The sequence below is a fragment of the Heterocephalus glaber genome, unplaced genomic scaffold, assembly GCF_053883595.1.
Source record: "Heterocephalus glaber isolate CG9 unplaced genomic scaffold, H.glaber_assembly_v1.0 deba00001497, whole genome shotgun sequence".
Taxonomy (NCBI): domain Eukaryota; kingdom Metazoa; phylum Chordata; class Mammalia; order Rodentia; family Bathyergidae; genus Heterocephalus; species Heterocephalus glaber.
In genome coordinates, this window is record NW_028258320.1 from 18,690,706 (window position 1) to 18,714,304 (window position 23,599).

General features: G+C 40.0%; 1 protein-coding gene across 1 annotated transcript; it reads right to left on the reverse strand.

Moving 5' to 3' along the window:
* On the reverse strand, window positions 1-22,942 carry Ddx21 (DExD-box helicase 21). The gene is made up of 15 exons (XM_004846175.3): window positions 22,754-22,942; window positions 20,583-21,023; window positions 18,173-18,248; window positions 17,227-17,405; window positions 15,906-16,023; window positions 14,444-14,629; window positions 13,062-13,207; window positions 11,440-11,589; window positions 10,713-10,874; window positions 8,645-8,764; window positions 7,663-7,736; window positions 5,806-5,965; window positions 4,721-4,855; window positions 3,532-3,576; window positions 1-2,940 (listed from the first exon to the last, which is right to left on the reverse strand). Exons 1-15 carry the CDS (start codon window positions 22,823-22,825, stop codon window positions 2,671-2,673), a joined length of 2,334 nt encoding a protein of 777 aa, XP_004846232.1. The 5' UTR covers window positions 22,826-22,942; the 3' UTR covers window positions 1-2,670.
* Between the last annotated feature and the right edge of the window lie 657 nt (window positions 22,943-23,599).

Consider the following 23,599-nt stretch of genomic DNA (forward strand, 5'->3'; position numbering starts at 1 on the left):
TAAAGCACTAATATCTTTATTATGGCATAAAGTAGTATTTTATACATTAACTCATTTTATAGTAAAAACATTTTATGTACAACCGTAGAGAAACTACTGCACAGATAGCTCCAACATAAAAACATGGTTGTAATTCAAGTCATTCAGCTGTTTGACACATAAATTGGAAAATATTTTCTCTGTAGAAAATAGTAAAAATAAGTGTTTTCCAGATTAGCCCAATAAGCCCATTTAAATCAAACAGAAGCTGAATTACAGATTTATATATTTGAGTTCTGGGATCCAGAATATTAGCTTCCTTTACTGAAACTTCATGTTTTTCTTAAAATTAAATTGTACAAGGTGAAACTGCTACTAGTCCTTCCCTCTCATACCTGATTGTTCAGTTACCATATCCTTATAAGCCATTTATTCCTATCTAAATTTTGCAATGTTTTGGTTATTAAAGCATGCCCAGCATTTTGACAAAACCAGAATCTGATAAATTATAACCCACAAGGCACATGTGCAGAGGCTATACTTTCCCCTAATTCCCTGTGGCTTGACAGGGTGCCATGAGGGTCACAGGAATAAAGCAATAAAACTGACAAATGGACCAAGGAATAAAAGCCAAGAGAATTGTTGTTTTTTGTTTTTTTTGGTACCGGGGATCGAACTCAGGTCCTTGCACTTGCAGCACAAGGCAGCAAAACCACTGAGCTAAATCCCTGGCCCTGGTTTTTGTTGTTGTTGTTGTTGTTTTTTAAGCCAAGAGAATTCTAAGAGGGCAGGAGACACTGGTCAGGATTCAAGGATAAAGCTGAAGTGCAGACAGAAAAAGGATGTTGCCTCAGCATCAGGCACTGAGTTGGCTTTTAGGGCCCTCTCTGCAAGGTGCTAAGTAACAGCAGACAGGAATTAAACAGAAAACAGACCCTAGATTTTTCAAAGTAACAATGAAAATGAGAAAAACCATGTAGTTTGTTTGTTTTGGTACCAGGTATCGAACTCGGGTCCTTGCGCTTGCGAGGCAGGAGGCGGAACCACTGAGCTAAATCCCCAGTCCCCAACCATGTAGTTTTAATTTTCCTTCAAAGTTTGTCCCAAGATTCCCATAAACATATTTTATCTTTAAGACTTCATGCTGCCTGTCAGAAGTTAACTTCTTGAGCTGGGGATGTAGCTCAGTGGTGCTGCGCCTGCCTGGCAAGTACAAGGTCCTGAGTTCGATCCACGATAGAAAAAAAAACAAGTAGGTATATTAAAGATTATCATGGCTGGGGATTTAGCTCAGTGGTTCCGCCGCCTGCCTCGCAAGTACAAGGACCTGAGTTCAATCCCCGGTACCAAAAAAAACCCAGAACTGTAATGAAGAATTTTAACTAAAATTTGTAGTGGACACAAAGCTCCAAAGGGAGTAAGGTTGTCATATTTGAGTAAAGATTATCAGCAAACCCGAAATACAAAAAAAAAAGAAAAAAAAGTTAACCTCTTGATATATTCATGATACACTAAGGTGCTGACATACTCTTCAGCACTGTAAGACTGCAACCTCACTTCCTTTAATTCCTTCTTGGTAAACAATGTTCATCTTTCAGTAGGAAGAAGTGGAGCACAAACATTTAAACTCTATTTATCCAGTCTCCTTATTTACAAAGAAAGCTATGGAGCCATCTTATACACTGGAAATTCCTTAAGGTCCCTGGCTCCCCATTAAAATGTACTTCTATGTATACTATCTGAAGAATTCACTGAAGCATCAATAACCATACGAGGAGCTAAGTCTATCAAAATGCATACAAATATGGGTAATCTATACTGAATGTATTTCATCCTCCAAATCTAGAGCATATACAAGCAAAAAACAGCTCAGGGCCAGGGATTTAGCTCAGGGGTTCCGCAACCTGCCTCGCAAGCACAAAGACCTGAGTTCCATCCCCAGTACTAAAACAACCCCAAACTTACAGCTCAACTAAGTTTAAAATCTCATTTCTTTTTCTTTTTTTTTTTTTAGTACCGGGGATCGAACTCAGGACCTTGCACTTTCAAGGCAGGCAGCAGCACCACTGAGCTAAATCCCGGGCCCTTGAAATCTCACTTTAAAACATTGCTCCGCATTAGTTCTCAGAAGACATGTTACAGGACCACGCAAGTAATTGTTTAGCAGGAGGCCAAGGAATGACAATTACAGATGAAAGCCTTGGCTTTCAAAGTATAAAGTGGTCAATCCAGAGATTGCTGCTTCCCTTAGGCATTTAGTTTAGAGAAGGACACTACAGAGACTCTGGGGGCTAGGGACATAGCTTAGTGGTAGGGCACATGCCTAGCATGTGAGAGGCCTTGGGTTCAATCCTCAGTATTACAAAAATAAAAAAGATCAACTCATACGTACAATATAGGGAGATATGTGCTTGATTTTATCTTATAATCTAGACAATGTGTATTAGAATAAAGATGTAATGAATTCATTTTCTTTTCAAATGAAAACCTGATAAAAAGAAGTAGCAATAGTTACAAACGACAATGATCAAATGAAATAATTTAGACAAATCCTGCCCCTCTGCAAGGGATGGGGACTGGCCAAGTGGTCAAAAGGAAGCACAATGTACTTTTAATTGTGTGAAAAATAGCATTCAGTTCCATGTTGCCAAACATAGTTCTGTTTCTGCCATATAAACCCTCTCCTCCTCATCACTGACCGAATGCTTTACTAAAACTCCGCTTCTGACCTGTGTTTTGGGATCTGTTACTTTTATTGCCACCTCCTGATCTCTGTCCCCTGAAGTTTCTGTTTCCTCCCCCCCGCTGTCCCCTGAAGCCTCTGCTTCCATCTCGCTGTCCCCTGAAGCCACGGCCACCTTCCCGACCCCGGGAGCCTCGAAATCCTTCTCGTGATCCTTCCAGCTCTGGCTGTTCTGTGGCCACAGCAAGCTGCCAGCGTCTTGAATCATGCCATTTCTCCTGTTGAGAGAAAGTTTGGTTTTCATCTCCCTTGATTTTAATTCGACTTTGTTTAAGCATGCGAAAAAACACTTCTGTTTCTATTTCCCCAAAGAACAACCAATTTGATAATTCAAGTGCTTTAAAAGGTCCCTGATTCAAAGTAACAATGACCATCATGGCGCAAAGCCAGTGACACTGATGTGGGAAAACAGCCTTCCTACAATCGGTAACCCTCATCACTATATGGCTCTGTTCAATTCAATTGTTGCAGGGTCTCTACAGCTGTCAAAAATATGTCGTGTACAGTTGCACTGCCCAGAGCAGTACTGAATAAAGATGTGCAGAATAAAAAGGAAAAAAAAAAGCCAAAATTTGAATTTTCAGCTGTCTTTTAAAGGGACTAGAACTGCTTGCTGTGCTCCATCCTAAAATTCTGTATTTCATAACGAACATTTTATAATTTAGGTATGTTAACTTTAAAATCCACAAGAAAGGGCCAGGGATTTAGCTTAGTGGTTTTGCCACCTGCTGCACAAGCACAAGGACCCGAGTTCGATCCCCAGGACCAAAAAATTTTTAAAAATTAAAATAAAATCCACAAGAAAATACCTGTATTTCTGTGACTGCAGCAGTACGGACATCAAAACAAACACCCTAGAAATCAAAGCAAATGGCAGTTAATCCAATACACATTAAGTGATACAGTAAAACATCAACTATTATAGGGGAAAAAAATCCCACTAGGTATTAATTTTTTTTTTTTTTGGTACCGGGGATCAAACTTGGGTCCTTGCGCTTGCGAGGCAGGCGGCAGAACCACTGAGCTAAATCCCCGGCCCCAAGGCCAATACATTATAACTCCCAAAAGCACAAGAGCTGAAAGTCAAGGAGTACCTTTAAAGACTTGGAATCTCCTAACTATTATAGATATTCTGGGCCCTGAACTGACCATCAAGTAGCTATCAGCTACTTTTTCTTTTTTTTAATAAAAAGAAAGGCTTTTTTTGGATTCCAGATATTGTGACAAGTTTCCCTTTGAGACAACAATTCAGAACACCACCATATGAACCCCTCTTCTGGGTAGTGCAGACAGGCTATTAAGTTTGTTTCATTTTACAGCTGAGAAAAGAGAGGTTGGCTGACTTGTCTATATGGCCCATGTTAAGTGGAGAGGGTATTTAAAATCTGATAAATACAGGATGCAATCTTTGATACTAAATACCTTCCTCTCCCTGCAGCCACAACAAAAGAATCCCACAAAGTCAAAATGACTTTCACAGCATTAGTTAGGCATTACCTGCCCTTTTCACACTCATTCTCCATAAGAGTATAATGAAGCTTCCCAGGTTTAGAAAGTAAAGACTTTAAATCTTAAACATGAATTCAAGATTCTGAATTAAGTTACTTGATTGAGCTATATAGGTGGAGATGTCAGGGAAGTAACTGGACCTTTAAGTCTGGCATTGTATGCAAAATGGTTTGGACTGGACTCATAGAATAGTTGTTGCTGGGAGTGGTGGTGCACACCTGTAATCCCAGCACTCAGGAGGCTGAGGCAGGAGGATTGCCCCAAGTTCAAGACTAGCCTGGGTTACACTGTGAGTTCAAAGGCCCACCTGAATTACAGAGCAAGACCCTGACTCAAAAAAAGAAGTTATCAGCTGAGGACCATGGAAGAGACTGCCCAGTGACAAAAAGATGCACCATCTCCACTGGGCAGAGAAGACACCATCCTGTTTTCCTGCCCATAATGATCTACTGAACCTGAGGGAGGTCACGACAGAGCATATGGCCTTACCAGCTTTCCTTTGAGAAAGACCATTCCCTTCACTTTGGAATCAATATCCTCTCCCAGTTGCTCCTTAAGTTCTTTCCAAGCGTAACTGATGTTTGGCATTTCAACTGAGCACCGCAGGATCATGGTCACAAAACCCTTATGGAAGAAAGAGAAACAAAATTAAAGTCTCAAAACCAAGCCTATACACCCTTATAAACACCCTTACAATTCTATAGTATTTCTGGAACAGTTCTTTCTAAAAGCAATCGCTTCTCGGCCTTTTGGCTAAGATCAAGTGTAGTTCTTTCTAAAAGCATACAATATACATACACTTTAATACATGCAAGGCAGCCGGTAGAACCACTAAGCTAAATCCCCAGCCTCACTGAGAAACTCTTAAGACTGGTGGATTTTATTAATGTGATAGTTTCTAAAATATTACCATTGAGGGAAGCTAGGCAAAGTGCACAAGGCATCTTTATGTTACATCTTTCAACTACATGTCAATATACAATTATCTCAAAAAATTTTCAAAACTTCAGTCTATGCAAGAGAAATAAAAGCTTACAACCGGGGACTTAGCTCAGTGCCACTGCACCTGTCTTGCAAGCACAAGGCCTGAGTTCGATGTGGGGGGGGAGCAGCAGCTGGGCATATACCTAAGGTTTCCATTCTGGTGAAATGATGAAACATTTATGTATACACATGTTTGGTGTGCAACTTTCGGTGCAGTTTCAAAATATATTCACAAGTGTGGCCAGGGATTTAGCTCAGTGGTTCCGCCACCTGCCTCACAAGCGCAGGGACCCAAGTTTGATCCCTGGTACCAAAAAAAATATATTCAAAAGTTCACTACCATCACCACTATCTGGAATTGCAGAAAACTTCATTTCTACAAACAGAAAGCCTAGGTGCATTCATCTGCAGCTCCTGCCAATCCTCCTACCACCCATCCCCTGGCAACCATGGATCTATTTTTGTCTCTACGGATTTTAAATTAGGAAAACAGTAAAATACAATTAGCACCATCTTGAGAAAGTGAAACTGGGAAGTTTAAATGAATCCTTGTAAATCCTGCTCAAATCCCAAAGTATATACAAACTTACTGCCTCTGAGTTGATCAAGGAACGCTGGTCTACTGATGTGGCACCTGAAATGTGGGCCAGCGCTGCTGCCAGGGCCTCCACAGCTCCCTTCTCTTCTATCAGCTTCTCAGCTGACTGTTTAAAGTGGCCAATGGCAGTGGGAGGCACAGAGTCCAAAAGCCTGAGTTTGACAATATATTCATAAAGGAAAAGATCAGCAGACAACACCATGGCATTACATGTAATACATAAAACAACAATTTCAAACCGTGCGTTAATATGGTCTCATTATAAACAGATAAAATGAAAACAGATACAACAAAATACCATATTGTCAGGCCGGGAATTTAGCTCAGTGGTGCCACTGCCTGCCTTGCAAGTGCAAGGTACCAAAAAAAAGCCACAGTCATTAAAAGCAATGATATAATAGTGTGTGGTGAGGCAGGCCTATAATACCAGCAGTTGGAAGCCTGAGACAAGAGGACCGCCATGAGTTCAAGGTCAGCCTGGGCTACACAGTGAGTTCAAGGGCAGTCTAAACTACAAAGCGAGACCCTGTCTCAAAAAAAAAAAAAAAAAAGTAATAATACCAAATATGAAGAGCACTCTAAGAATGATTCCCACACTAAGTAACTCCTTACCAGAAATGTAGCCCACCACTAGGAGATATATGGAAAAGTTTTTGATTTCATAATGCCACCTCCAAGAGTGTGCTGCCTAGAAGCACCAATAGACAGGGATCTAAAACAGCTAAATATCCTTCAGTGTGTAGGATAATCCCACACAATAATGCTCTTGCTCCCAATGCCTATAACACCTACACTGACAAACAATTAATGAACCACTCCTCACCTTCTAGGTATTTACTATAGCTTGAAAGAATTAATCAAGCCTGATGTGGTGCTGCATGCTTATAATCCCAGCCAGCAGGAGAGGCTGAGGCAGGAGGATCCCAAATTCAAGGGCAACCTGGATATCTTGGTGAGACACTGTCTCAAACTAAAATTTTAAAAAAGGGCTGGGAAGCCAGGGACAGTGGCGCATGGCTATAATCTCAGCACTTGGGAGACTGAGGCAGTATAATCGCCACAAGTTTGGGGCCAACCTGGGCTACATAATGAGTTCAAGGACAGCCTGAACTACATAGTGAGACCCTGTCTCAAAAAACAAAAGCAGGGCCGAGGATTTAGCTCAGTGGTTTCGCCGTCTGCTGTGCCAGTTCAATCCTCGGTACCAAAAAAAAAAAGCAAACAAAAGATAACTAGGTAAGTAAATAAAAAAGGCCTGTGAATATAGCACAACACGAGGCCCTGGGTTCAATCTCCAATACTTAAAAAATCAGTTTTTATTCCACCACGTGGGGTACTAACTTAATGAAGGTCTAAAACAGAATCTGTGATTAATCAGTCACTGGATGAGAAGCTGAGCTATCATTCCTTAAAATGTCTAAGATAAACCAAACTGGGCAGAGATGAGAAATGAGGGCATTTACTTCATCAAATTCTACTTAGACAGGGGCCGGGGATTTAGCTCAGTGGTTCCGCCACCTTGCAAATTCAAGGACCCAAGTTCAATCCCCGGTACAAAAAAAAAAAATTTAGGGCTGGGGATTTAGCTCAGTGGTTCTGGTGCCTGCCTCACAAGCACAAGTTCCCAAGTTCGATCCCCAGTACCAAAAAAAAAACCACAACAAAACAAAACAAAAATTCTACCTAGACAGTCTGAGTGTTTTTATGACAAGCAGATTATCAAGTTAGAAATATCAAATAAAGAACATAAACTTTGATCTCTAGATCTGCAAAGAAAAAGGTCAAATCTGTACTGTAGAGACGCTCAACATACAGCATGAAAGCACCTCAGTGACAGCAGGGAACGTACCTGATAGCGTCTTTGCTAGAAGCTTTTATTATTTCTGTTGGAGAAGGGACACCTATTCGTTTAAATTTAATTCCCTGCAAGAAAACCCGCAATTTAATGCATAATGGCCATCAATCATTTCCATCAACATTAGTAAACTCCTACTATTTTTCTATCTATGAAACATTGTATTTGTTACATTTAAAAAACTTTTAGTTTTAGATATATACACAAACTGCACAGACAGTACACAGAGCTCCTGGATATCATGCACCAAGTTCCAGCTAGGCACACCTTACATTGCACCAAGGTATGCTTGCTGAAACTAAGTCAAGGCCAGGGATTTAGCTCAGTGGCGCCAGGCCTGCCTCGAAAGTGCAAGGTTCTGACTTTGATCCTCGGTACACGGGGAAAAAAACCTAAAAACAAAAACTAAGAAGTCAACATTGTTGTTTAGATGGGGCTCATGGATTTTGAGGGAGAATTCAATGATTGTCTGGCCCTGGGAATGCTTGCTGGGCTGTGTGCACCGTAAAGTCTTCACCACCTACCACGCTCTGTAAGTTGCTAAGTGCAGCCTACTCTGGGGTGAGTGGGAGGTTAGGCTTCACTCCTGAAAAAGGATCTACATACAGTTATTAAAATTCTGTAATTAACATTAAGTCTCTCCCCTCCCTTATCCTTATGATACTCTCATCCTTTTGGTTTTGAAGCAATTCCTGTATCTCCTAAATCTGATTAAATATTTTTGGTATGTTCATGTTATCACTGCCTGAAAATCACCATAACACTGAAAAACAAACTCCTTTTTTCAAATACAAAGTTATTTTAAAATGAGACTTATATCACGGGACAACAGATAAACAACATATACATCTAATGAGCTTTCAGTCATGGCCACATGCTAGAAATAAAGACAACAAGTTAATAAAAATTAAATAAAGAAACCAAAGGCTGACTTTAGAGCACAACATAACTGATAAATAAAGGGAAATAGTTTTACCGCTTTCTGCTCCACTTGTGCTAACTGATATTCTTCCTTGTGCTGATAAAAGCAGATGCAAACCCCTGTCCTTCCAGCTCTGCCCGTCCGCCCAGAACGATGAATGTAGGACTCTACATCCTGTCAAAGCAAAACACTGAGTGATACAGAGGTGCACATCTGACGCCCAGACGACCCACTCAGTGAAGACCAGCAAGCAGCGGAGGCACGAGGGAGGACACTAGCACTTCAAGCAAATCTGCAATCAGTAGTCTCTAAACTGGATTTTCTTTTCTTTTTTTTGTTTCACAGAAAAAAATGAATGTAGATTTATTGACAACTACTAGAGTAATACATTCAGTTAAGAAATACATTTTCCAAGTATTTTAAGAACTTCTAGTAGACCCACCCCCTCGATTTATCTACAAAGTAGGCACTATAATTACATTAAACTGTATTTTCAACTTCAAGTAGCCATAATAAGTTTTTTTAAAAGGGTAAAATTAATTTTAACATTTAACCACAAGTCTTATCATTTCAATATGCTACCTATAGAAATAATGAGTTACCAACAAGGTTTTGTTTTTTCTGGTTAAGACAAAAAGTCTTGCTGCCTTTAAACTTGAGATCCTCCTGCCTCAGCCTCCTAAGTGCTAAAATTATAGACATGTGCCACCATGCCTGGCTCCCAATTAAGATCCAGCTTCCAACTGAGATATTTTATATCATTTTTCATAAGTGTTCAAAGCCCAAAGTCCATAATAAAAATACCAAAAAAAGGGTCAGGGATTTAGCTCAGTGCCACTGCACCTGCCTCGCAAGTGCAAGGTCCTGAGTTCAATCCCCGGTATCAAAAAAAAAAAAAAAAAATCCAGTGTATATTTTACATTTAAAACACATGTCAATTAAACTACCCACATTTCAAGTGCTCCACAGATACACGTGGCAAGTGGTTACCATACTGGATAGCACAATTCTATAGGTTCATGAAAGCAATGTCTATGTCATATACTTATGAGATTATCTTTTTAGAATCGGTGAGGGGTAGGGATACAGTTCAGTGGTACACCGCTTGCCTGGCACGAGTGAGGCACTGGGTTTAATTTTTTTAAAAAGATGAATTTAGGGCCAGGGATTTAGCTTAGTGGTTTTGCCACCTGCTGCGCAAGCACAAGGACCAGAGTTCGATCCTCGGTACCAAAAAATAAATAAATAAATAAAAAGATGAATTCACAGTAATCATGTTATATTTTCCATCACTGTAAAGCAACGTGGATAGGGAAACAGTATTCAAGATCGAACCCAGGGAAGCACTAAGCTACATCCCCAGTCCTTTTTAAAGACTTAAAAAAAAAAAAAGACTTAAAAATTGAGGGCTGGGGATTTAGCTCTGTGGCATCGTGCCTGCCTCACAAGCGCAAGGTTCTGAGTTCGATCCCTGGTACAAAAAAAAAAATTTTTTTTGAGATAGGGTCTAAGTTGCCCAGGCTAGCTAGGAATTCTCAATCCTCCTGCCTCAGCCTCCTGAATAGCTGGGATTACAGCCACGTGTCACATATACCCAGCTAGAAAGCAAACTTTATTTTTTTGGTACCAGAGATCAAACTCGGGTCCTTGCACTTGAGCAGCAGGCGGCAAAACCACTGAGCTAATCCCCGGCCCTAGAAAGCAAACTTTAGCCATGAGAGATTTGGCAACTTGGGGGGAGTTATGGAATATTCCCACTGGTATTGTTGGGAACAGAGTCATTTAGACTTTTATTTATATGAGCACCATCTACATCACATAAACTGCTTTAGGGCTCTCCCTGAAAAGGTCTCATAATCCACAAAACCTCTCAGCAATTAGAAGGAGGTTGTTGAGTCCAGGACTCTTCTCTCTTCTATCCTCAAAAAAGTACAACCTCCATGAAGCCTTCCAGGACTCCCTTTGAATCAGAAGCCATCTTTCCAGTTCCTGGCCAGTTAGCTGTCAATTACATGCTAGCACTCAAGACACTGCTAATACTAACCACATGTAAATAAACATGGCAGCTTTGTGCTTTAATGCCCAAAAGGAACAAAATAAAATCTAGGTGTAAAATACTTACCTTTGGTGGACAGCTTTGTACAACCAAATCAACCTCAGGGATATCTAACCCACGTGCAGCAACATTGGTTGCCACCATAACTCCAAAATCACCATTTCTAAAACCTTTCAGGGTGATTTCCCTTTGTTTCTGTGGAATGTCTCCATGTAATGACTGGGCATCCTGCCAAAGAAATAAATTGGCCTAAGAATAGCATATCCAACAATACACGCTCAATTAGTCCTATAAAAGACATATTTTGGTGACACTCCTGCCAAGAATATTACAAGAGGAGAAAAACATGTGAATTCATACATGGACAAACCTCCAAATTATTTCCAAATCCTGAGCCATTAAATCTAACCATACTCACCAAGGTTGAAAACACCACACGAAAGTGACTGACCCTAAATTGTCAGGGGAGCTTCAGGTGTCCCCCACCCATTCCTCATCTGTCTGCTAAGTCAGCTGGGTCAGGTAAGCTCTAACATGCATACTTTCACAAGATTCCCTTCACTTCTAACCTAAAAGAAACTAGAAGTCACAGAACGAATGAAAAACAGACTAAGCAGACATGCTGAAGTTGACAACAAATCTGGCCGGGGATTTAGCTCAGTGGTTCCACCGCCTGCCTCGCAAGCACAAGGTCCCAAGTTCGATCCCCAGTACCAAAAAAAAAAAAAAAAAAAAAAAGAAGATGACAACGATCTGTAGATGCCCCAGCTTCTCAGGAACGTGAAGGACCAACCTGCTTTATTGAGGCATTCTGTGACAGCTCCTGGGCTTCTTTCTTGGTTTCACAGAAGACAATAGTGCGCCCTTGATGGCCACTGTACACTCGAATCACGTCCCCAATAACTGCTGCCCGCTGAGTCCAGTGGCACTTAATAGCCAGATGCTTTGAGAAGAAACACCATCTATTTAGTAAAGGCTTGTTGGAACGTAAAATTATCTGCTCAATTCTAAGTCTACTGTCTTGATATAGGAAAACAACTGCTTGGCCTGACAGAGCAGCTGCTACCACTGTTTACAGAAAACAGAATGCAACTGTGATACCTCGGTTGTCGAATGGCACCAAGCTCAAACTTCCCACTACTTGAACAGCAAAGTTACAAAAAAAGTATGCTCAGGTTGGGGATTTAGCTCAGTGGTTTTGCCACCTGCTGCGCTAGCGCAAGGACCCGAGTTTGAATCCCGGTACCAAAAAAAATATGCTCAGTGTTTGTAACTGCTCAGTAGTCGAACTGAAAATATAACTTGGAAAAAACCTGTATAGGCCAAGAGTGAGCCACATGTTGTGTTTTGCTGTGGACACAAAGAGGTGACGTGTCAGTCTGAGCACTGCTCTCACCCAGACAACATACAGAGCTTGTGTTAGAACATTGGTCACTGCGCACTTTTTTTTTTTTTGCATTTTATTTGCGTAAAATGTCATAACCAGGGCTGGGGATTTAGCTCAGTGGTTCCGCCACCTGCCTTGCAAGCGCAAGGACCGAGGAGTTTGATCCCGGGTACCCAAATAAATAAATAAAATAAAATATAACCATGGCTCCAAAGAAAGTTAGTGATATTGGCAGTAAAACTAAGAGGAAAACTGTGAGAAGCATGATAAGAGTTAAAAGAAAAAACAACAGCAAAATTTGTTAAAGTCCTGGAAAAATAAATTTATAAGTGTAATTTTTGGGTCTCAGAACCAATTAATTGGTTTTCCATTATTCCTTATTCGAAAAATATGTTCAATTTTTGAACTTTTCGGTGTTCAAACACAAATTTGGAACAAAGTGAGTTCAACAACCGAGGTATCACTGTAAACACACACTAATGTAAAAAGCAACATCATCTGTCCCCCTGCATTTCTCCTCTTCATCCGAAGAGCATCAGGCTTAATTTTCTGATTTAACCAGAGAACAGGAAAAGACATGCCATTCCCCAGATTCCTACATATAACATGAAAAGTTTCTGTATGTTCTGTTCCTTCATCCACATAAAGTATAATCTGTAATCAGTTACTATATAGGTCTGCTCCTTGGATGAAATGAATTCATGAAGGTACCAGACTCTAACATGAAAACAGCCATAAGAAAAGCCATTAAATTTCCCTGCTGCCCACCAGTGTTTCAATTCTAAGTGGAACTTTGTTTATGTAGTTCAGGCATATGATCCTAAAATCAGGCTACCAGATGATGAATTTTAGAAAAAATAGATACCACATACAAATCAAACAGAAATATCTTTATTTGGCTCTTCATATGGATTTAGTACTGTACTTATCTGGAAAAAGAACGTGGACTTGTCAATCTTTAATACTTAGGCAGGACACAAATATTAACAAATTTTATACTAATTCCAGCAACTAAATGCATCATTTACCTCCACAGTTATTGCTGTTTTCTGAGTCTTTTTACCAATCAGATCCACTTGTTCATATATAGATTTCATGTATTTCTTAGCAACATTAAATACCCAACTTGGGCAAGTTGCAGAAAAAAGCAGTGTTTGAGGATTGTCTTCAGAATCTTTAGGGGGGAAAAAAAATCAACATGAACAATTCAAACAAACCTGCAGAGTGTTCTACCTCACCTAGCACTTCCAGGGTTGACAAACATTCATTAGCAACCTCAGGAGGCCAAGCCATGCATTGAAGACACAAAATACAACACACAGAAGATTTTTAATGGGCGCAGAAATATTGAAATAATTATGTAAAGGACCCTTGAAAGCAAGCTACTCATAAGACTGAAGCAGGATTACAAATTTAAGCCCAGACTAGCCAATTTAGCAAAATTTAAAACTGCTAGAGATGTAGCCCAATGTGAAGACATGGGTTCAATCCCTGGGACAACACACTATAAAGAAGCCTTGAAATAGTGAAAGTACTTTAAACTTAAATCTAGTAACCAACCACTAAAGCTCTCTAAGCAAAAATAACCTATAAGAAAACCCACAAAGATTCTATAGCTATTTTATACTTAGTATTTCTTTAATATTTTATGAATTCAGAATCCCATTTTATTTGTTCTTTGAGGTCAGTTACTATTTTTGTTTGCCTGAACTTAGAGTATCATTGCACTCACAAGCGCAAGGTCCTGAGTTTGATCCCCAGTACTAAAAAAAAAAAAAAAAAAGTATTGCATTCTCATATATTTTAAATGGGAGTGTGTGCAATTTGGCAACATATGAGAAGCACAAACCATTACAACTTTTTCTTGGGGCAGTGGGGACACCTGGGAATTGAACACAAGCCCTCATGCATGCTAAGCAAATGCTCTACCACTGAACCATATTTTCAGCAGCTATTTACAACTTTTAACTAAGTAATTTTAATTCATCTAATGAACGAATTCTACATATTGAGGTGCAAGAAAGCCTACCTCCATAAAAGTGACTATGAACAGATTTATGTGGCATAAAAAAGAAAAAAACCAGGTAGGTGGCAGAATCATTGTCACCTTTCAGAGTATTGCACAAAATATTAGTATGCACAGTTAAGATTATAATTAGCACATATACCTGAAACACTGGGAATATACCAAAGGCAAAGTAAATCAAATTGATAGAAGATACAATTTTTCTTTTACTTTCTCAGGTTTTCCCCATTGAAGTTAGGTGATAAATCATGACTTTTAAAAAACTGCCAGGTTTTCCTGAATAAAATTAAGACCTTTCCTAAGGCTTCATTTATCTCCTAAAAGACTACTTTATCACCACCTTCCCTTGGTTCCTTCTATCAATTCCTTTATTTGGGGGTTTACCTTTCTTGTATGCCACACATAAAATATCTTCCACTTGTTCAGCAAAACCCATATCCAACATCTGGTCAACTTCATCCAGGACAACATGCTTAAGTTTGGAGAGATCCAGCTTGCCATTCTGTAGGTGGTCTTTGATACGACCTGGAGTCCCAACCAGGATATCAATCCCATTCCGCATTCGTTCAACTGTAAAGAAAACCAATAAAAAAAGATTTGCTGAGGGCCAGGGATCTAGCTCAGTGGTTCTGGGGCCTGTCTCACAAGCGCAAAGTCCTGAGTTCGATCCCCGATACCAAAAAAAAGGGATCGGCAAAAAAAGATTTGCTGTTTTACACTAATTCCTTTTACCAGTCTAGGGTACCATTTGAATATATTTTCATTTAAAATACTTATTGGACAGCTATAAAGTAATATGCTAAATAATAAAGACACTAAAGGTGCTCCTAATCCAGTGTGCAAAACACGTAAGAAGTGACAGTTCAGTGTATTAAGTGACATACTAGGAAAATGCACCATTGAGGAATGGTAGCATCAGGAAGGAAAAGACTACCTTGGCTTGCAGAAGGTATCACAGTTTCAGAGTGAAAATAAGAATCTTAAATATGAACTTTCTATAAGGTATAGGGAGAATCAGACAGACTAGAAGGGCAAATATTTTAACAAGGCATAAAAACATTCGGGAAAATAGAGGCTTTCAAAGTAACTGGAACAAGACGGTAATAATGTAAATTTTTTTACTGAGTTGCTATTATAGTCCAGGGATCATAGTAGGCACTTTACATATATTATCTAATTCAATTCTCACAACATTCCTGCAGGGTGTATTCAGTGGCTCTCTTTTATAGACAAGAAAACTAAAACAGGAAAAATTAGCAATTTGAGCATAGCCACACAATTACTCTACGAGCAGAGTCTAGATTCAAACCCAGGCTTTTGCACAAAGACCTAAGTTCATTCCACCAAAGCTGCAAAGAACCACAAGCTTTGCACTCCAATGCTGAGACTTTTTAATACCTTCCATCATTTCATAACCACTCTGCATAAAAACACTGTAAGGTCCCGAATCGGAAATAATAATGGGGTGAGGACTACATTAGGCTGTTGGCCCCCCGTTAACAGCAAGCTCCCCCTGCAGCAAGAAAGAAGCATGCAAAAGGAGACACAGACAGAAAGACATAAAGAGTAATCTTGAATTCTGACTCTCTTCTTCCCAGGGCTCCAATAAACTGTCCTCGAGCTCAATAAGATATCTTTGCAATCTTTAGGTAAATACTGATAGATAACGCAGAAGTCTAAGAATCATATACAGGACTGAGCCAGCATCACTCAGGACCATGCTCTTGACTATCTTCAAACACTAATGGCAAAAGAGAAACACAAGCTACTAGATGTCAAGGAATTCAATCACACTATCTAAAGCAACAGATGCCATTTTCCTTCCCCTACTTTTGAATTTACTTACTTTGACCTCCATATGGAGTTCCACCATAAAAACAAGCCACTGCCAGCTTTTTTGTGATGTCACTGAAGTCTCTGCTTACTTGATTTGCCAACTCCCTTGTAGGAGCAAGAACAAGTACCTAAAAGAAAAAAAACTCCTTGAATTCCAAGTTTTGTGCAGTATTTGTTTCTTAATTACTTTGGAACTGACCTGAAAATTCAACTCATTCTACTCATTCTGAAATATATCTGTTACAGGCTTTGCAATGTGCTCTGTGTGTGATACAGTTCCTGCTAAATATACTCAGAAGAAAAGCTAGTAATCATACCAATCAGAAGAGAGGTAAGTGCCCACATGTGGTGCTCCAAGAGGGCTCCATGGAGCAGCCTGGAGGAACTGCAGAAGGTTTCGAGGAGCAGAATTTCAGGAAAATAACAACCTGATCAAGAAGCTATACTGATGATGATGATGATGATGATATAACTAATATTTGTGCTTTACTGTGTCTTGGACCGTACCTTATAATTTAATTCTAACAACAATCTTTTGAAGTAGATTTTTTTGCACATAAACATTCTTTTATGATAGGCCAGAACATCTACGTTATCCCAAGAAAACAGATGCAAATTAGTATTAAGGGACATCCTTACCTAAAATTACAAAAATAAGTGTATATATAGATATTTAAATCCTTTTATTTCCATTCTATCCTTTAGCTGAATTTTTTCAGGCAGGCGGCGGAACCACTGAGCTAAATCCCTGGCCCTGGCTCAATTTTATTAATATCTGCCCTTCTTAATCCTTCTCTTATAAAAGGCATCACTACCCTGTCACTCAATCAGGATGTTTAGTCTTAATTTCATATTCCAGCTTGTACTGAATGTAATCCAAATCAGAGTCAGCTTTCTGGAACATTAATTCCAATTTATCAGCCTCTGCCTCCACGTTGAATAGTTCTGAAGTAGATTATTTGAAAGCCAAAAGGCTACTTAGAAGTGGAGCCTGGATTTAAATTCAGGTAGCCAGGCTCCAAAACCTGTAGTCAGAGAGCTCCTCTTTTCAAAATACTTTCTTCCTCTAGGTGAAAGTTGCCAAAAGTATTTAACCAAACCTCCGAGCCCCAGGCACACCCAAAAGTTCAAAGAGAATATGATGAACATTAATAACACAGGTGGATCATAAACACGGGACCAATGATGACACTTTAACTTCAGATAACAATTCACAGTAAACACAGTAGGAACTTTACAGGGAACACAAATTAAATAGTAGGAACATGAACCAAGCCCCCATGATGCTTTTTCTGTGCTGATTTGGAGCCTGATATCTGTGTTTAAGTTACCTGGGGGGCACGGCCTCTCTTTCTGTCTTGCAGCTGCCCCTGAAGTTTCTCTATCAAAGGGATGGCAAAGGAGAACGTCTTCCCCGTGCCTGTCCGCGCCTGTGCAATTAAGTCTTTCCCACTATAGACGTGGTGAAAGGTCTTTGCTTGTATAGGAAACAGGAAGGTCACCCCACGAGCTGTGAATAAATCAATCACATTATCCATATTGCAATTCTTTTTTGGGGCTGGTGGTGCTGGGAATCGAACCTAGGGCGTTCTGCACGCGAAGCATACAACCTGCCACTGAGCTACACCCTCAATCCTGACAAGTGCAATTCCTGAAACACCAGCACATCCAAGGACTGAAGCACACTCATGTTTGTAGTCCTGAAGAATATAGGTATTCTACTTTTTGGGTGATATCTACAAAGTCAGGTTCAAATACATTCTGGATGAATCTGTCTGACTGAAAAATATATAACTTTAAAGTGTTAAATTATAGTAAATATTTATTATCTTGAGATTAAATCACTTATCCTAAAGTCTCAGGACAACATGAACCTGAAAATCTGCTGCTTTGCAATCCAGACTGTTCTGCACTTGATTAAATACCTAGTGGACTACATACCTGATTCACAGCAGGATGCAGAGTTCTGAGCCAGCCTGGTATCACTAACGCAGAGGTGATTCATGTATAAGAAAGCATTAACATGGGATTGACTGGTTAATGTTACCAGTACCATCAGTCATTATACTTTGGAATGTAGAATAAATTTTAATTTCGAGGCAGCTAAAGCTATCACTATCACAGTCCTATTCTGAATATACTGGTCTAATTCATTATTACATGGTTGCATATATTGTTCTACCATAACAATGTGCCCTGGTTCATCTGAACAAAAATGCTAAAATGCTTCCAAATAATATGTCCTCTAACATTACATAATATAACCAAGAATATTACCTTTGAGAAGCTTAACAGTCTCTTCAGATATGGGAAAATTAGAGAAAGCACCTTCTTTTTGTTCCACAGGTATTTCCTATAAGTAAAGGACCATAGCAGGAAGTCAATAACAGAGATTAATAAAAAAAGGCCTAGGGCTGGGGATTTAGCTCAGTGGCACAGTGCCTACTTGCCAAGAGTGAGGTCCTGAGTTTGATCCCAGTACGAAGAAAAAAAATGTGTATATGAAAGGCCTTGTGAGAAAGAAACAACCTATTCTAAAACAACTCTTCTAAACACATCAGTTTAAAATTAACCAAAAAGACATAAAACTTTGGTATAGGTCAAAATGTGAAAAAGGAAAACATATCGTAGTAATTTATAAAACCCTACCAAAAGAAAATTGTAGCAAATACATACTGCACATATACTACGTGCGATTAGTAAAGGCAGATTTCAGTTTCAATTAAGAATTACCTTATACATTCCAAACAAACAGTACTGTTGAACAGGTCATTAGCCCCTTTTCCATAGCAACATCCCGCATACCGATCAACAGAAAACAAGGAACAAATGTTTATGAAATAGTGGTCACCATGGCATTTTATTTATTTATTTTTGGTACCGAGGATCAAACTCGGGACCTTGTGCTTGCGAAGCAGCCACCAGAACCACTGAGCTAAATCCCCGGCCCTCCATGACATTATTTAACAGTAAAAAACCTAAACAATAACAGGAACAACTAAATGAATCTCTAATGATTTATATGATGCATTATGTAACTGTTAAACATTTTAATATTTAAAAATGTGAAAAATCCTTATATAAAAATGTGAAGGCAGGATATATTATATATGGTATAACCCTAATATGATTTAAAAGTAACATATTATACTATAAAGCAACATAATTTAACTACAGGTTACCTCTATAACTGAAAAGTCCTTTAGTATTTACTGAATAAATGAGTAATAAAATTCTAAAGGTGTTTTTTCTTTTTGGTAAATTTATAACTTTTTTATTTCTCATAGATCACGTTTCTTTTATAGTCAGGGGAAAATGTAAATGCTAATCATGACCTATACAAATAGAAAATGTATTAGAACTAAGATATTTCTTTTTTGGCAGCACTGGCTTGAACTCAGGGTCTCATGCATGCTGGACAAATGCTCTACCACTAACCGAGGTACAGTCCAGGATTTTCCTCTCATGACTGAGTTTCTGAATGTTAACAACATTAGGCCCTAAGTAGACATTTAGTCATGTCCAACTCAAATTACCTACTAGTTTAAGCATAAAGATTTATGCAATCAACCAAATCCTTTTCAGTGGTTCCAATGAATCAAAATTTGATGAGACTTAAGAAGGAAGATATGGCCCAATTACACAACTGTATCTCTCCTGTTGATTTCTGACTTGAAAATAAGCAGACCAAGACTTTCTCTAAACAAACAAGACCTGCTTCTTTGAAAGTGAAGCAATGACACTATGCCTAAATAAATAAATAAATAGATAGATAGATTAATTAATTAATTAATTCTTTTTGGTACTGGGAATTGAAACCAGGGCCTCTGAACTGGTCTACATTCCCAATGTTTTTTTTTTGTTTGTTAGTTTTGTCATCCCCACTGGTTTTTTTTTTTGGATTGAACTGGGGTCCCTCTGCTTACACAGCAGGCAGAGAAACCACTGAGCTAAATCCCGGCCCTTGCACTACTTTTATTTAAGTATTCGTAGGCTGTGCCCAAATTTGCAATCCTCCTTCCTCAGCCACCCCCTGCCCAGGTGCTGGGATTATAGGTGTGTACCACCATGCCTGGCTTAACACTATGCTATTTTTGGAGATTTTTTAATACCGGGAATCCAACTCAGGCAGTGCCTTGCGCTTGCCAGGAAGGTGCTGTACCAGTGAGCTACATTCCCGGTCCACTCTATGCTATTTTTTTTTTGTTGTTTTGTTTTGGTTTTGGTACCAGGGATCGAACTCGGGTCCTACTGAGCTAAATCCCCAGCCCCACTCTATGCTATTTTAAAAATGAATTCTCACAGCTGGATGTGGTGTACACCTGTAATCTTAGTACTCTAGAGGCTGAGGCATGAGGATTCCCTGGAGTCAAGGCCAGCCTGAAATACATAGCAAGACTGGGTCTCAAAAGACCAAACAAAAACAAAATGAAAAAACAAAAAAACCCCAAACGAAACAAGATTAATATTCATCCTATAGTTCAAGGTACCCACCCATGAGGTGCTTACATCAAATTTCCTTCTTCTAACAAGATAGCATGAATAGTAATTACCTACTTATTTTTCTGGAACAACCCCACCACCACCACCGGGGATCAAACTCAGGACCTTGTGCTTGCCAGGCAGGTGCGGCAAAACTGAGCTAAATCCTTGGCCCTCTGAAACAACTATTAAAGTCCAACTGTACCTGCTCTATCTCACTGTTGCTTTCTTCACTGGCAGCATCACTGGAGTCAGCTTTGGGATGAGAGAATCCATTCTTCAGTTTGGGGCTTTTCTCTCCAATTTCTCCATTCACTTCCTTTTCTTTTTTCATCTTTTTGGGCTTAGGAGCACCTATGTCTTCTTCAGAAGGCTCCTCATTTTTTATCACTTTTTTGGTTTTAGGAGAGACAACTTTCTTTTCCAGGGGCTCCTTTTGCTTTTTTGTACTTTTGGTTTTAGGGGAAACAACTTCATCTTGAGGTGGTTCATCTTGTTTTTTGGCCTTTTTGGATTCAGAAGGATTCACATCAACTTCAGAAGGTCCTACTTTCTTCTTAACATTTTTAGCTTTGGAAGAAACAGTTTCTTCCTTTCCTTCTGACTCTTCAGTCTTGTTAGATTTTGGCTTCTCCTTTCTACCTTTCTAAAAAATTCATAAAGAAAATACAAACACTGAAAAATGCATCTATATATTTGGATTATCCATCAACAATAAATAAACAATTTTATTACCTTTGAAAACCAAGAGTGCCCCTTAGTAACTACCCATTCAGTTAATATTGGTCAAACCACTGTAAAACCAAATTTTCCTGAGATTTGAAGTGGCTCATGCAACAATCCAACAGGTGCTAAATACCATGCAAAGTGCTGTTCAAATTTACTTCTAATACAAAAGTAAGGGCATACATGTCCACAGATACCTGATGTTAAATAGATTTCCTTCTCCTTGCTAAAATTCCTCAACAGGTAAAACAGATTCAAAACATCTGTACCTACCCCATCTCACAAGAGCAAATGAATTAATAAATAAATTTTATGAGGCAAAAAAAAATTTTTGAATCTATTATCCCATGGTAAAAAAAAAGAAAAAGCCCACATACTAAAAGTCAACAACCTCAAAACCAAATCAGACACAGGCGATGACGGGTGTTAGGTGAAGTTTCTGATCCTCTCCAACTTTTCACGTTACTGAAAACTTAGAATAGACAGATCCTGTATCCCTTTAAAACCTCTCTAGCAGAGCCATAGATCAATCCTAAAGGCATGGAGACTGTATTGAACTAAAATTTGCTTCCTTGAAACCTTGGACCCTGTCTCTGCTCTTAAACCACAGATTAACAGTAATCTCTCTGCCACATGCTCATACTTCAGATTATCTGAAAAATATGCTGTTCTTTCCCCCCAAGACTTCAGTTCTTTCACCCCTCTTTCATCAAATAAGAGATTTCCTATTCTGGGAGGTCGAGTTTTGGAATGGCAAGGTCCCGACACCTTTGGACTTGAACATCCCACAACTGAACACACTTATGCAGACAGTAAACCAACTACATTCCCACCCGTGAGTATCAAGCCTGTGTACTCCCTGAGCTTCCTACAATGCCAAAATATTGCTGTTTTGGGAGCTTCCAATCAAAAAAATCCAAAACAGCAATTAAAAAACATTCTAAGTCCTGCAAAACACGAGTTCAGGAACAATCTTCGTTTTCACAGACTTTATCTCTGAACAGACTTAGCTAAATCTCTACTTAAGGAAGTAACAGTCAAGAATCAAACGGCTGCCGACGTAATTTAGGACCACAGAATACTGCTGGCCTACAGAAGAAATACGTTGTTCAGGTAACAACACCCCAACATGTCACTACACTTCCACGCGAGGAATGGCCAATAAGCACTAAGAGGAACTGAATTACCTCATCTTCTAAAGGCTGCTTATCGAAGACAAAGTGTACTTCCCTTATTACAGGGAAAAGTCACTGGAAATGCCGGCAAGTGCGCAGATGTGTTTAAGATCTCTTTACTCTAACATTTCAGTCCTCACTTTGACTTAATTTATAATCCCCTCTGCGCACACAACGTGAGGCCTAACCGTGAGCGTCCAGTTTCGCGCGCCGGATCTCCCGGGACTCGCGGATGCGTGCGGGCTGAGGAGAGGTCCGCACGCCAAAGCCGTCGGGAGGGCAAGGTGTCCCCTGGCCAGGGCTAGCACCACCTCGGGCATCCGCCGGCCGAGCCCCAGGCCCAGTGTCCGGAAGCCCTGGTCCACGCCGTCTGCCACGCGCTCCCGGCACCGCCACCTTTCCGGAACCCCGGGGCCCCGCTCCTCTTGGCAACCCGGGCCCAGACCCTGCCTTGCCCCAGGTCGCTCGGTATCACCTTCTCGTTTCCTTTCTTTTCCATGGCCATGTCCGATTCCAAACCGGCGTTACTACGGAGTTTTCCTGGCATCACTCAGCACACGCTGCCCAGGTCAACCGGTCTCCTCAACCGCGTGCAAAGAGAAAGAGAGTACAGCCTACTCGGCCCACCCAGCGCCGTCACTTCCGGTAGTGAGGCATTTCAGGCGGAAGCATAGGACACCCGGAAGTCGGTCCCACGTGGTAGTTTCAAAATGTCTGCCTCTGACAGTGGCTCCTCTTATTGAATTGACTGCTGACTTCATTTAGAGTTAGCATTTGGTAGAGTGGAAACGGAGAGTAACACAAAGATTAGCTTTTATGCTCATTCCAACACTGGCTAGATTCTAGCTAGTTTTGCCTGTTAAACGAAGATTTTATTTGCTTTAGAGTGGCATCTGTTCAGTGCTCTTGGATTGCTCGTTTGCAAAGTCCTTTCACGTACGGAAGGATGGTGTTCTTAACCGTCTCGTAGAAACCTTTTACAAGTGACGGCCAAACGCACGAGCCTGAATACGAATTAGAATTCAGAAGGTTCTGGTCGTTCGTAAGTACACCCAGCAAACGTTCCCTGAGCGTTTATTGTCAAGTGTGAGAAACGGCTGGGATTCACTAGCTTTCTCAAGCGTTATGGCCGGGCGATAGGACATGCTCCTGAAATCCCTTCAATTTAGGAGGCCAAGCAGGAGGATTGTGTGAAGTCAAAGTCTGGGAAACAACGAGACCCCGTGGAGGGGAAAAAAAAAAAGACTAATGTGGAAGAGAGAGGTCTGTGGTTGTTTCCCAGGAACAGAGAGTCACCTAACTCAGTCTCGGAACCAGTAAA